The sequence below is a fragment of the Dasypus novemcinctus genome, chromosome 9 (genome assembly GCF_030445035.2).
Source record: "Dasypus novemcinctus isolate mDasNov1 chromosome 9, mDasNov1.1.hap2, whole genome shotgun sequence".
Classification (NCBI taxonomy): domain Eukaryota; kingdom Metazoa; phylum Chordata; class Mammalia; order Cingulata; family Dasypodidae; genus Dasypus; species Dasypus novemcinctus.
The window spans coordinates 79,384,060-79,397,629 of record NC_080681.1 but is presented as its reverse complement, the minus strand read 5'-3'; the positions used below and the strand labels follow the sequence as shown (position 1 = coordinate 79,397,629).

At 43.3% G+C, this 13,570-nt stretch overlaps 1 protein-coding gene, 1 non-coding gene and 1 pseudogene across 3 annotated transcripts in view; 2 read left to right on the top strand and 1 right to left on the bottom strand.

Moving 5' to 3' along the window:
- The first annotated feature begins 3,367 nt into the window (after positions 1-3,367).
- SCP2 (sterol carrier protein 2) overlaps positions 3,368-13,570 on the top strand; it is a 156,659-nt gene continuing 146,456 nt past the window's right edge. The window contains exon 1 of one of the 2 annotated variants that reach the window (XM_058303572.2): positions 3,368-3,630. In XM_058303572.2, the coding sequence (XP_058159555.1) occupies positions 3,562-3,630 (69 nt within the window). In that variant the 5' untranslated portion in view covers positions 3,368-3,561. The remainder of the gene's footprint in view (positions 3,631-13,570) is intronic. The other variant, XM_023591836.3, reaches the window with a different exon arrangement.
- Positions 4,018-12,153, top strand: LOC139439569 (breast cancer anti-estrogen resistance protein 3 homolog pseudogene; annotated as a pseudogene).
- Positions 11,305-11,411, bottom strand: LOC111766663 (U6 spliceosomal RNA). Its single transcript, XR_002798640.1, has one exon. It is a non-coding gene; the product is annotated as a U6 spliceosomal RNA (small nuclear RNA).

Sequence of the window (13,570 nt, the reverse complement as noted above, 5' to 3'; positions counted from 1 at the left end):
AGTCTGATCTGACCTCAGGGAACTTCCCCTGCACTTGGGGGGAAAAATTATTTATAGATGGGTCCTCCAGGGTCCGAGAAGGAAGGAGGCACAATGGCCATGCAGTTGTGGATGGACTAACCTGTGAGCTGAAAGAAGCTGGCCAGTTGCCCAGTGACTGGTCAGCTCAAACTTGTAAATTGTATCCATTAAATCAAGCCCTCAAATTATTAGAGGAAAAGGATGGTATTGTCTACATTGACTCTAAGTACACCTTTGGGGTAGTCCACAACTTTGGTAAAATTTGGGAAGAGAGGGGACTGATGAACAGCAAAGGAAAAGGGCTAGTCCACAGGGAAGTAATAAAACAAGTATTGACCAAGCCACTCTTACCCAGGGAAATATCAGTGGTGCATGTAAACTGACACCAGAAAGGTCATATGTTTGAAGAAAAGGGCAATAGGTTAGCAGATGAAGAGGCTAGGGATACCCCCCTTAGTTTCCCTTTGAAGTTGATGGTCCTGATCCCCTGATCCCCTCCATTCCTGAAGAGTTTGGGGTCCCCACATTCTCTGAAAAGGAGGTGAAAGAGTTGGAGCAGTTAGGAGCAATCCTAGATGATGAAGGGAGGTGGCTCCTCCCAGATGGCAGGCAAATGTTGAATAAGCAAATAATGAGAGAGGTATTAGCAATTTTACACCAAGGGAGTAAGGGAGTCACGGGGGGGGGGGGGGGGGGGGGGGACGGGACAGGCCATGTGGTTCTTAAGTACTTTGGATGTGTGGGCCTTTATACTGTAGCTAAACAAATAAGTGAACGATGTATGATTTGCCAAAAGGTCAGTAGAAAATTCTTAAAGAAGCAAGAACAAGGGGGAAAGGAGCTGGACCTCAGTCCATTCCAGAGCATTCAGGTTGATTACATTGAAATGCCCCCAATGTGTCAGCTTAAGTATGTTTTGGTTATTGTAGATGATCTGACAGGATGGGTGGAGGCATATCCTCTGGTCTCAGTTACAGCATTAGGAACTTCTAAAATTATCCTTGAACAAATCCTTCCTCTTTATAGGTTCGTGGAAAACATAGACTCAGGCAATGGTAGCCCCTTTACCTCCCATGTACTCCAGAATATTATGTGAAGCCTGGGTGTTACATGGAACTTCCATACACCTTGGCACCTGCCGTCTTCAGGGAGAGTGGAGAGAATGAATCAGACTTTAAAGAAACATATTTCTAAATTGGTTTTACAAACAATGTTCCCCTGGATTAAGTGCTTCCCCATAGCCTTACTGAGGATTAGAACTGACCCTAGGAAAGAACTGGGAATCTCTCCTTACGAAATGAGGGTTTTATTTCTGGATTCTAGTTTGATTCCATTGTTCTATATATTTGTTATTGTGCCAGTACCATGCTATTTTGATTATTATAGATTTGTAATAAGTTTAAGAATCAGAATGCGTGAGTCCTCCAATTATGTTCTTTTTCAGGATGTCTTTGGCTATTTGGGGCCCCTTTCCATACCATATAAATTTGATGATTGGCTTTCTGTCTGCAAAGAAAGCTGTGGAATTTCGACTGGGATTGCATTGAATCTGTAAATTGCTTTGGGTAGAAATTTACATCTAACAATATTTAGTCTTCCAGTCCATGAATGCAAAGTGTCCTTCCATTAATTTAGGTGGTCTTTGATTTCTTTTAGCAATGTTTTGTAGTTTTCTGCATACAAGTCCTTTACATCCTTGGTTAGATTTATTCCTAGATATTTGATTTTTGCTATTGTGAATGGAATATTTTTTTGATTTCTTCCTCTGATTGTACATTGCATGTATACAGAAATACTACGATTTTGGGGTGTTGATCTTATACCCTGGCACTTTGCTGAATTCATTTATTGGCTCTAAGAGCTTTGTTGTAGATTTTTCAGGATTTTCTCTATACAGGTCCATGTCATCTGCAAATGTGGAAAATTTTACTTCTTTCTTTCCAATTTGGATGCCCTTTCTTTTTCTTGCCTAATTGCTCTGCAATGTTGAGTAATAGTGGTGACATTGGATATTATTGTCTTGTTCTGATCTTAGAGGGAAAGTTTTTAGTCTTTCCCCATTAAATAGGATGTCAGCAGTGGATTTTTCATGTATGATCTTTATCATGTTGAGGAATTTCCCTTCTATTCCTTGTTTTCTAAGTGTCTTTATCAACTAGGGGTGCTGGATTTTGTCAAATGATTTTTCTGCATCTTAGACCTTGTCTAAGACCCCAAATAAAACTCAAGCCTCTAGGCCCCGGACCTAGCAAATCTCTCCAGAGTAGCCACAACTGTTCTGGTAGCTAGGTCTCTCTTTTTCTTTCTTCTGACATCATCCATAGATTAAAAAAAATTTTTTTTTTGGTATTTTATCCAGCATTTAATAGTTGTTTCTGTGTTTGTTTGTAGCAGGAGAATTTTTGAATTGTCTAGTCTTCCATGTTCCTGGAAAGGGAAGTTCTTTCTCAATCTTTTAAGGTTTAACAATACCTTTAATCATCCTATTCTCTCTCCACCTTTATGTACTCCTATTTCGAAACCAGAATCTAGTGTAAGCCAGCATTTGTTACATAATAATTAAACTAGGCATTGTGACATCTCGTCCTGTTAGGTTGGAAACTGCCTGATCCACCAATCACACTGTTGTTTTTACCAGTTAGAATGTCAAGAAACTGCACTCTTCAGTAAGAGCTTCCTCCGTGCCCCATTCTTTGCTAGACCCTAGGGATAAAAAGGAAAAAGGGAGATTCTTGGGAAATTTTACTAAATTGACTTAATTCTAGCCCAGTGGTTCTCTACCTAGCCCAACAGTGGCACCCTTTTTAACTACGGATGCCCAGTCTTCACCCACTGAGGCTCTGAGTCAGTAAAGAGTAGGAGTCTGGATATAGATTTTTTGGAACCTGTTGTAATTTTTACTGGGGGTAGTAGGGTGGGTATAAACATCCAGCTTTTTTAAGAACATTTGAAATTGTGAAAATTGCTTGTGAACCGTAGACCCTTCTGGTGCCACTTCCCTCCCAGGGAAAGGCCCTCCGCTGTAATATCCCTGAGGCTGGTCCAAAGAATTTCCTTCGGCTATCCCTTTTTGAGCCGGGTTTTAAAACCAGGTCTAGCCAGCTTTTGGGCTCCCATTCTCAGTCTCAGGCCCTACTCCAGGCTACGCTCCCTCTCATCGAAGAGAACCTAAACCCAAAGCGCAGAGGTGGAGAGCGGCGGGCACCAGGTTTTCAAACTTTTAATCGATGTCTGAGGTAAACTCCACCTCAAACCTACTTTTGCGAACTCCAGCCCAGGGATTTCTCCTAAAAGGGACGCTAGCAGCCCCCAAGCCCAAAGCGTGCGCGCAGCGTAGTCTGCGCGCATGCGCCGACCCTCCCCCGCCCTCCCCCGCCTCCCCCGCCTCCCCAGTCCTTAGAGGCTCAAGCGTGTGCCCCGCCCTTCACCGCTTCAGCCCGCCCCGCCCCCGGGCGAAGGGAGTTATGTAGCCTCCCGGGTTTCAGTTCTTCAGCGTCCTTGTCTGCAGCGCCCGCCTCGTTCCCTTCACTGCTACCAGCCATGTCTCTTGTCTCCTCCAAGCTTGTGCCCCAGTCCCGGGTGTTCGTGGTGGGAGTTGGCATGACCAAGGTAAACAGAGCCCTGAGGTGACCGCGAAGTGGGGGTCGGGTGAGGGCCTGGCGCTGTCGATTCCGGGAGTGCGCGGGGTGCAGGGAGGGCGCCGGGGGAGGTGGGGGGTCCTGCCTCCCAGCACCGGCTTCATGTCATGTGGGACATAAGAGTGGCACTTGGGTGAGTCGGGGTGTAGGTCACGTCTGGGGGAGTCGTGATGCCTTGGGGTTTCTTTCTGCACACATTTCCCCGTCCTCCTTCCCTTTTCTCCCGGGTCAGGGTTTGTGAAGGAGCCCAAGATAGTCCAGGGTCCTCACCTCCTTTCCTTATGAGTGGAGTCCAAACTCAGACCGAGGCCACCGCTGCCTCACCCCGGAAAGGGCCTCAAGTCGTGAATGTCACCGAATGCAGCCTGAAGGGGCCTTCTCGGAACAGTTCCAGGTGTGGATGGGGAGGAGAGATCCTCAGGCTGCTCAGTATCTTGGCCCCGGTGGCAGGTGTCCTGAATCCTTTGGCCTCCTTTGTGTTCCTCAGGTGTGTTCTCGGTACTCAGGAGGCCAGCGGCTCCTTTTCTTGACACCCTCCTCACCCCTATGCACTAGTAGTGCCAAACTGCCTTTAGTTTCTCTGCACTTTTTTTTTTTAACTAACGCATAAGTCCATCCAAAGTGTACAATCAGTGTTATTCAGTGTAATCACATATTTGTGCATTTATCACTTCAGTCATTCTTAGAGTACTTTAATTATTCCAATAATAATAATAAACAAAACTCGTGACCTCTCAATCTTCCCCTGCTATACAGAGCTGCTATTCATTTTTCATATTTGTATTTATATTTTGCAAAAACAGTCTTATATATGCAATATCATCCATATTTGTGTTTTACATATTTTACTAAGAGTACTATGTTACAGTTCTTAGCTTTCTTTCTAGTGATATACATGACCTTAGCCTTTCCCTTTCAGCCACCATCATACCCATTTAATAGCTCTGCCAATTACAAACACCATGTTATGCTTTCACAATTTCTATTCATTTCCAAAGACTTACAACCTTTTTACCAATTCTGCACAGATTAAACCTCAGCTTTCCACTTTTCTACCCTCCTTCTATTTTCTTGTGACTATATTCTAATTAGTAACTCCATGAGGTCACATAATACATATAGTTTTTGTCCTTTTGCACATATCTTGCTTCACTCAGCATAATGTCCTTCAGGTCAATCCATGTTGACATATGCTTTACGACTTCATTTCTTCTTATTGCTGCCTAATATTCCATTGTCTGCAGACTGTTTTATGCCTTGGTTGTTTTGCTTCTGTTCTCACTATTGTTTTTCTTAACCTGGTTAAATATTTGTAATTTTTAAAATTGTGGTAAAGGTGTATAATTGAATGCATTAATTGCATTCCTAATGTTGTGCAAGCATCACCTTTTTTATTTTAGGGGATACTGGGGATTGAACCCGGGACTTCATACATGGGAAGCAGGCAGTCAACTAGTGAGCTACATCTGCTCTGCCATCACCACTTTACCACTTTTATTTCCAAAATTTTTCATCACCACAAACAGAAACTCTGTTTCTACTAAACAATAACTCCTCTTTGCTCCCTCTTCCAAGCATCTGGTAACCTTTTTATCTCTATGAATTTGCCTGTTTTAGATATTTCATTTGAGTAGAATCATGCACTATTTATTCTTTTGTGTGTAGCTTATTTCACTTAGCATAATGTTTTCAAGATTTATCCATGTGTTGCATGTGTCGTTTGTAAGGCTGTGACTAGTATTCCATTGCACGTAGATCTTTTCTGAGAATGCAGTGTTCTGGACTTGTTGCATAGCTTTCTAAATTTCCCAGTATAAATGGGTACTTGTGTTTGCCCTAAAGTTCTTGTTTTAAGGCCTCCAACTGACTGGATGAGGAGGCTCCTCTCATGGTTGAAGGCAGCCTCCTTTGTTGATTATAGATGTAATCAGCCATAACTGTACTCAATTGACTAATGATATAAATCCATCTATGAAATATTCTCCCAGTAACAATCAGACTGTGCTTGCTTGACTAAACAACCAGACGATAACCTAGCTAAGATGACACATGAAATTACCCACCACAGCTTCAGTTTGAAAAGTCCAGTCCAATGAATAAAAAGAAAACTCATATCAAGGCATATTAATATAAAATTTTAGAACCCTAGGGATAAAAAGAATATCCTAAAAGCTTTCAGATAGGGGAAAAAAACAAATCATTACAAAGACTCTGGAATCAGAAAAGCATTGGATTTCTCAGCAGCAACCTTGGAAGCTAAAAGACAACAGAATAATGCTTTCAAAAATCTGAAAAAATTTTTTATACTAGAATTCTTTTCCATAATAAACTATAATTCAAATTTGAGGGTAGAAAAATTCTTTCATAATGCAAGCACTGAAAAATTTACCTTTTACACACTCCTTTTCAAGAAGTTAACTGGAAAGTATGGTCACCAAAATGATGGCGTAAACCAAGGAAAAGACACTGGACCTTGGAATCCAATACAGGAGAACAGTGAAGAAAGTCCCAAAATGGCAGCAGTGCAAGGGTTTACAGAGCAAGCAGTCTAGTTTGGAATAAGCGAATGGATTGTTCCAGATGAAAGATCTCTAGGCAAAAAAAAAAATTTGACCATGTCGAGTATAGTTTTAAGATGGATTTTAGAGATGTAGAGTGTTCTAGAGTTAGAGATGGGTACATAATGAAGCAGTGTGTTGTTTGAGTCTTTTATTTGGACCCCAGAAAATTATGTTCTTAAATTGAACCTATTGTGAACCTTTGATTAGATTAGATCAGTTAAGAGCCATTTAATTAGGTCACTCTAGTAGGACATAGGCCAGGATAGGTCTTAATCCTCTTACTGGAGTCCTTTGCAAATGGAGAAATAAAAGCCACAGACATAGAAGAAAGCAACAGAGACAGAATCCTCCAGAAGCTGAAATCAACAAACCCGGGAGAGAGAAAAACCACAGATGGAGCAGCCTGAAGTTGAAAGCAACGAGGCCTGGAGAGATTGAGACTGGCAGATGCTGCCATTGTGCTGTTACATGAAAGGAATCCAGGACCACCAACAACCAGTCCTTGGGGTGAAAAACACCACCTGAGAAGCCTTGATTTGGACATTTTCATATCCTTAGAACTCTAACATTTTAACCTAATACATTCCCATTGTAAAAGCTAACCCATTTCTGGTATATTGCTCCTGGCATCATTTAGTAAACTGAAACAGGCAGTTATACAACTTTAAAAAACTATTGTTAGTACTTATGTAACCATACTTAATGTTAGTGTTAGAATTTTTATTCTGAGATTTAAAAGAGTATGTAATGTGGGATAAACTATATAAGTAAGTATAGGATATTGTAATTCGGTTATTCCTTAATCCTTGAAAACCAAGATTTTTGGGTGTGAAAGAAAAGAGATACCATTATAATACAGAAGAGATTAGATTTAAAAAATAGCTCTGTAATCCTAAATCTAAATTGGAAATATCAGTATAAGTTTATGAGGCATTTTTTCTTGTATATTACATTTTTATTTCACAAGAAAATAAACTCAAAGAAGTAAAATCCAAGAATTAAGCAGTTTGTCAAATATATTTTAGCTTACTGCATACAGAAACTGCTACTATTTAAAATTTACAGTGTTATCTCAGTATGTAGTCGCACACACTTAAAATAGTATGTACCATATGAGGATAGATTACAGTTTAGGAACACAATTTGTTCAACACTCCAGACAACATACAGTATAGATAACAGGAAAGTGCTCATATAATATTTATTTCACAAACATGACCTCAGAAGAATTTATAAGATGGTGTCTTGGGAAGTGGATTTGGCTCAATCGATAGAGCGTCTGCCTACCACATGGGAGGTCCAGGGTTCAAACCCAGGGCCTCCTGACCTGTGTGGTGAGCTGGCCCACACGCAGTGCTGATGTGTACAAGGAGTACCGTGCCATGCAGGGGTGTCCCCCGCATAGGGGAGCCCCATGCACAAGGAGTGCACCCTGCAAGGAGAGCTACCCTGTGCGAAAATAGCCCAGCCTGCTCAGGAGTGGCGCTGCACACACGGAGAGCTGACGCAGCAAAATGACACTACAAAAAGAGACACATATTCCCAGTGCTGCTGACAAGAATACAAGTGGACACAGAACACACAGTGAATGGACACAGAGAACAGACAACTGGTGGGGGCGGGGGGGGGGGGCGCGAGGAGCAGAGAAGGGGAGAGAAATAAATTAAAAATCTTAAAAAAAAAAAAAGACGGTGGCTCAGTTATTTACATGAAAATAGAAAAACCAGCTTGAGTTTAAGGTAGCAAGTCAATTTGTGACAGAAAGTGTATTAGTCATTGTTCTCTAGGGAAACAGAACCAGCAGAAGATATCTGTAAATAGTATGAGATTTCATAAAGCTCTCATGTGACCGTGGGGTTACACAAGTCCAAATTCCCAGGGCAGGCTGTAAGCCACGGACTCCAAGGACTCCAGTGAAGGTCCTGGATGAGTTCCCCACGAGATGTTGACTGTCCAAAGTCAGTATCTTTGAATGCTGTTTAGTCCAGTGCTTGCTTGAGCAAATAGCTGGGCACCATTACTGGGTGAGTTGACACATTAACCTAACCATAAACAGAGAGCTTCTTCTCTATCCTCGGCCTGGTACACTGCTGCATAGGCAGCTGCAGGCCCATCTATCCTGCAGAGTGGAACCATCTTCCAGCCCGTCAGCAGGGCAGTGTGTGGGAAGTGGATTTGGCTCAATGGATAGAGCATCTACCTACCACATGCAAGGTCCAAGGTTCAAACCCAGGGCCTCCTGACCCATGTGATGAGCTGGCCTATGCACAGTGCTGATATGCACAAGGAGTGCCGTGCCATGCAGGGGTGTCCCCCGCATAGGGGAGCCCCATGAGCAAGAAGTGCACCCTGTAATGAGAGCCGCCCAGCGCAAAAAAAGTGCAGCCTGCCCAGGGTGGCGCCACGCACATGGAGAGCTGACGCAGCAAGATGACGCAACAAAAAGAGACACAGATTGCTGGTGCCACTGACAAGAATACAAGTGGACACAGAGGAGCACACAGCAAATGGACACAGAGCACAGACAACTGGGCATGGGGCAGGGAAGGGGAGAGATAAATCTTTAAAACAAAACAAAACAGGACGGTGTGGCTGGGGTGCGTAGAGGAGTGCTGCAGAACCTCTGTGGGTGAGGCCTCTGGGACAGGCCCACGAGAACAGCCTCACCGAGCGGAGGCCAGAGGCAGCCCAGAGGCTGAGCCTCACTGTGGGCAGTGTGCAGGCCAGAGAGCAGAGTGTGCCCTGGAGGAACCTCCTCAGAAGTAAAGAGAAGAGCAGTAGCCAGCCAACTTGCCTGGATCACATGCAAGACAGAGAGCCTTATCCCTCAAAGCCCATCAGTCCAAGAGTTACCTGTCAATTGGCAGTGAGGTGCCCCTACAGTCCCTGAGTGTGGACACAAACTCTTTCCCAAACTCACCCATGATCAGGACGGGCAGTGAACCCACCCTGAGCTCGGCATTGGTTCCATCGAGGACCTTTATTCTTTCTCAACCATCACAAAAGCACTGGAAATGCCATAGATCACAAGGTTAGAAAAAACTGGGCTGTCCTGTAGTACCAGTACACCCAAACTGCCATCCTCTTTGAGAGCAGCTGAAGCCCTTCAACAAAATCCTGCACAAAGGCAGGGTACATGTGTGTTTTTCCAAGCAAAGTATTAGTCCCACTGCTGATGCTTCTTGTGACCTTAATGCAGTGCCAGCCTGTCACTTTTGAAGAAACTGACCTGGCTAAAAAGTGATCAAAGCTGTGTGATTACACTGAACCATCTGACAACAGCCTGACTCATGGCAGAGAGTGCAGACACCTACTGGGTGAATGATGAGAGGATCCTGAAAGTTTTTCACCAGACGATAAAATGAGTGAAATCTTTAATACTAAATTTCAAATGTGATTGTTATAGGGCAGCAAAGATGCATAAGTCAATCTGACAGATATGAAAAATTCAACCAGATTTTAACTGCCCTTTCAGGTAAATTGCAGCCTCTTCCTATAAAGCAAGCAGAGCTTTTATAAATTTCCAGAGAACCTTACGATATTATTTCATGCTTCTCCAGTTCCTTCTTTGGGAAAGCTTATCCTTTGATAAAGGAATAGAGTGCAAATCTGCCAAGATACAAGCTTTTAGTATCCACAAGATATTAAACATGTAAATTGAATGGAGCACACTTATTTATGATTTACTTAAAATTACTGATTTTAAATGAAAACTTTTTTTTTTAAGATTTATTTTTATTTATTTCTTTCCCCCCACCCCCAGTTGTCTGCTCTCTGTGTCCATTCACTGTGTGTTCTTCTGTGACCGCTTCTGTCCTTATCAGCGGCACCAGGAATCTGTGTTTCTTTTTGTTGCGTCATCTTGCTGCGTCAGCTCTCCATGTGTGCAGCACCATTCCTGGGCAGGCTTTACTTTCTTTCGCGCTGGGCAGCTCTCCTTATGGGGCATGCTCCTTGCGCATGGGGTTCCCTTACGCGGGGGACACCCCTGCGTGGCACGGCACTCCTTGTGTGCATCAGCACTGTGCATGGACCAACTCCACATGGGTCAAGGAGGCCTGGGGTTTGAACCATGGACCTCCATGTGGTAGGCGGACGCCCTATCCGTTGGGCCAAGTCCACTTCCCGATAACTTGTTTTTAAGGTAACTATTGCTAATGTTGATCAGTAAATTTGAAAAAAGACCAGTTGTGTTGGTTGGTTTCTTTCTATCATTGCTGTATTAGACCATATTAATTTTAATTCCATGTCAGGTAAGTGTAAATAGAAAAGAGTGTTTTTTTATTCCCCCCTTCTTGCAGCTTACTTGCTGTCTGTTCTCTGTCCATTCACTGTGCGTTCTTCTGTGTGTGTATTTTATTTTTATTTATTACCCCCCCTTGTAGCTTGCTTGTTGTTTTGCTCTCTGTGTCCATTTGCTGCATGCTTTTCTGTGTTTTTTTACTTGTCTTCCTTTTTGTTGTGTCACCTTGCTTAGTTGGCACTCTGCAGCGCTTGTGGGCCGGTGGTTCTCCGCAGCGTGTGGACGAGCCTGCCTTCACAAGGAAGCCCCAAGATGCGAACCCAGGGTCTCCCATATGATAGACAGGAGCCCAACTGATTGAGCCACAGCTGCTTCCCAGAAAAGAGTTTTTTTAAAAAAAGCATGAAACAAAGTGCAAGATTATAATGGATTGAAAAGGTTTTAAAGTAACAGTATAAAAAATTCATTAATAAGGTTTTTTTTAAAGATTTATTTAATAATCCTCCCCCCCATCCATTGTTTGTGCTTGCTGTCTGCTTTCTGTGTCCATTTGCTGTGTGTTCCTCTTCTCATTAGGAGGCACTGGAAACCGAACCTGGGACCTCCTATGTGGGAGAGAGGCACTCATTTGCTGGAGCCACCTCAGCTCCCTGCTTTGTTGGGTCTCTCCTCTTTGTGTCTTTCCTCTTCGTGTCTCCTTGTTGTGCTAGCTCGCCGTGCCTGCCTGTTGGGATAGCTTGTTGTCTTGCTCATTGAACCGAGCCTGGGATCTTCCATGTGGTAGGCAGGAGTTCAATTGCTTGAGCCACATTTGCTTCCCCATTAATAAGGTTTTATTTTTAAAAATATGGAATGCTTCATGAATTTGTGTGTCATCCTTACACAGGGACCATGCTAATCTTCTCTGTATTGTTCCAATTTTAGTATATGTGCTGCTGAAGTGAGCACAGTACGGTTTTATTTATTTATTTATTTATAAGAACGCACTTTTAAAAAAAGATTTCTTTCTTTCTTTCTTTCTCCCCCCCCCCCAGTTGTCTGCTCTCTGTGTCCATTTGCTGTGTGTTCTTCTGTGACTGCGTCTATCCTTAGCGGCACCGGGAATCTGTGTTTCTTTTTGTTGTGTCTTCTTGTTGTATCAGCTCTCCGTGTGTGTGGCACCATTCCTGGGCAGGCTGCACTTTCTTTCGTGCTGGGCGGCTCTCCTTATAGGGCGCACTCCTTGCGCGTAGGGCTCCCGTACGCGGGGGACACCCCTGCATGGCACGGCACTCCTTGCGCGCATCAGCACTGCTCATGGGACAGCTCTACACGGGTCAAGGAGGCCCGGGGTTTGAACCACAGACCTCCCATGTGGTAGACGGTCGCCCTAACCACTGGGCCAAGTACGCCGCCCACAGTACGGTTTTAAATTCCATGTTGTAATTCCTATTTGCCAAGTGTCAGTATGGTATCAAATATCCAGATTATCTTGAAAAGCTATTAAAATATACCTCCCTTTTTCAACTACATACCTGTGTGAGACCAGATTTACTTTATAGACTTCAACTAAAATAATGTTAATATTGAAGAATCCGTTATGAGAATTCAGCTATATCCTATTAAACCAGACATTAAAGAGAATGCAGAAATGCAAAGCAATGCCACTCTTTCCCTTTCCTTTGGCTACTATATTTACTTTTCATTACAAAATGGGCTTGTTTTCTGCATGATTTTAAACTGTTTTTAAAATTCCTTAATTTTAGTTTTTAATATGGTAGATATTGATAGATATAATTCTCATAATCAAGAGCTATTTGGCATTTTCCAGGATCCTGGAACCAAGAAGTTTGAGAATTGCTAGATCTAATCAATATGCACCAACAGTTGTACCATAACAAAGAGAAACAGTCAGACATTATGTGCTTACTGATGAAAGAACACACCACCACCTATAGTTTTGTCTAAGGGATTGCATATGAGCCTGACCAGGCTTCTGAATCCAGCTGCCAATTTATAGGAAATACAGAGAACAGAGGAACATGTTAAACTGCATAAGTATGCAATCTGTAAAAGCTACACATGTTAAAAGTTTTGTTTTGGTTAAGTTCAATAGATGCATTTTGCTACCATGCCATGAAGTGTGGCATTTAAGTTGTCTCTATTCAGTGTTTCAAACCATGGGTTGTGTGTCCCATTACTAAATTCTGAAATCAATTTAGAAGGTTGCCTCTCATATTAAAATTGAGGTGGGAAGTAGGCTTGACCCAATGGATAGGGCATCTGGCTACCACATGGGAGGTCCAAGGTTCAAACCCCGGGCCACCTTGACCCGTGTGGAGCTGGCCCATGCACAGTACTGCCGCGCGCAAGGAGTGCCCTGCCATGCAGGGTCCCCTGCGTAGGGGAGTCCATGTGCAAGGAGTGCGCCCCGTGAGGAGAGCCGCCCAGCGTGAAAGAAAGTGCAGCCTGCCCAAGAATGGCGCCACACACACAAGGAGAGCTGACACAACAAGATGACACAACAAAAAAAAAACACAGATTCCTGGTGCCGCTGATAAGGATAGAAGCAGTCACAGAAGAACACACAGCGAATGGACACAGAGAACAGACAACTGGGGGGGGAAGGGGAGAGAAATAAATTAAAAATAAATCTTTAAAAAATAAAATAAAATTGAGGGAGTGGATATGACTCAAGTATTTGGACACCTGCTTCCCACATGGGAGGTCCTGGGTTTGGCTCCCGGTGCCTCCTAAAGAAGACGAGCAGATGCCACAATGACACCACAACTACCACAACTAGCAGACCACATACCCAGCAGATTCTGAAACAAGCAGACTCCAAAGCCAGTAGATGCCACAACCAGCACATGCCACAACCAGCAGATGACACAGCCAGCAGATAACCCAGCCATCAGGGAGCAGATGTGGCTCAGGTGGTTGGGTACTCGCCTCCTGTGTGGGAGGTCCCAAGTCTGGTTCCTGGTGCTTCTAGAGAAGATGAGCAGAGACAGCGAACAGACAGATGAGGGAGCCATCTTGGGGGGATTTTAATAAATAAACAGCATTTAAAACAAACAAAATTTAAATAGAATAGAATATATTGTATCAATATAATAAGGATATTT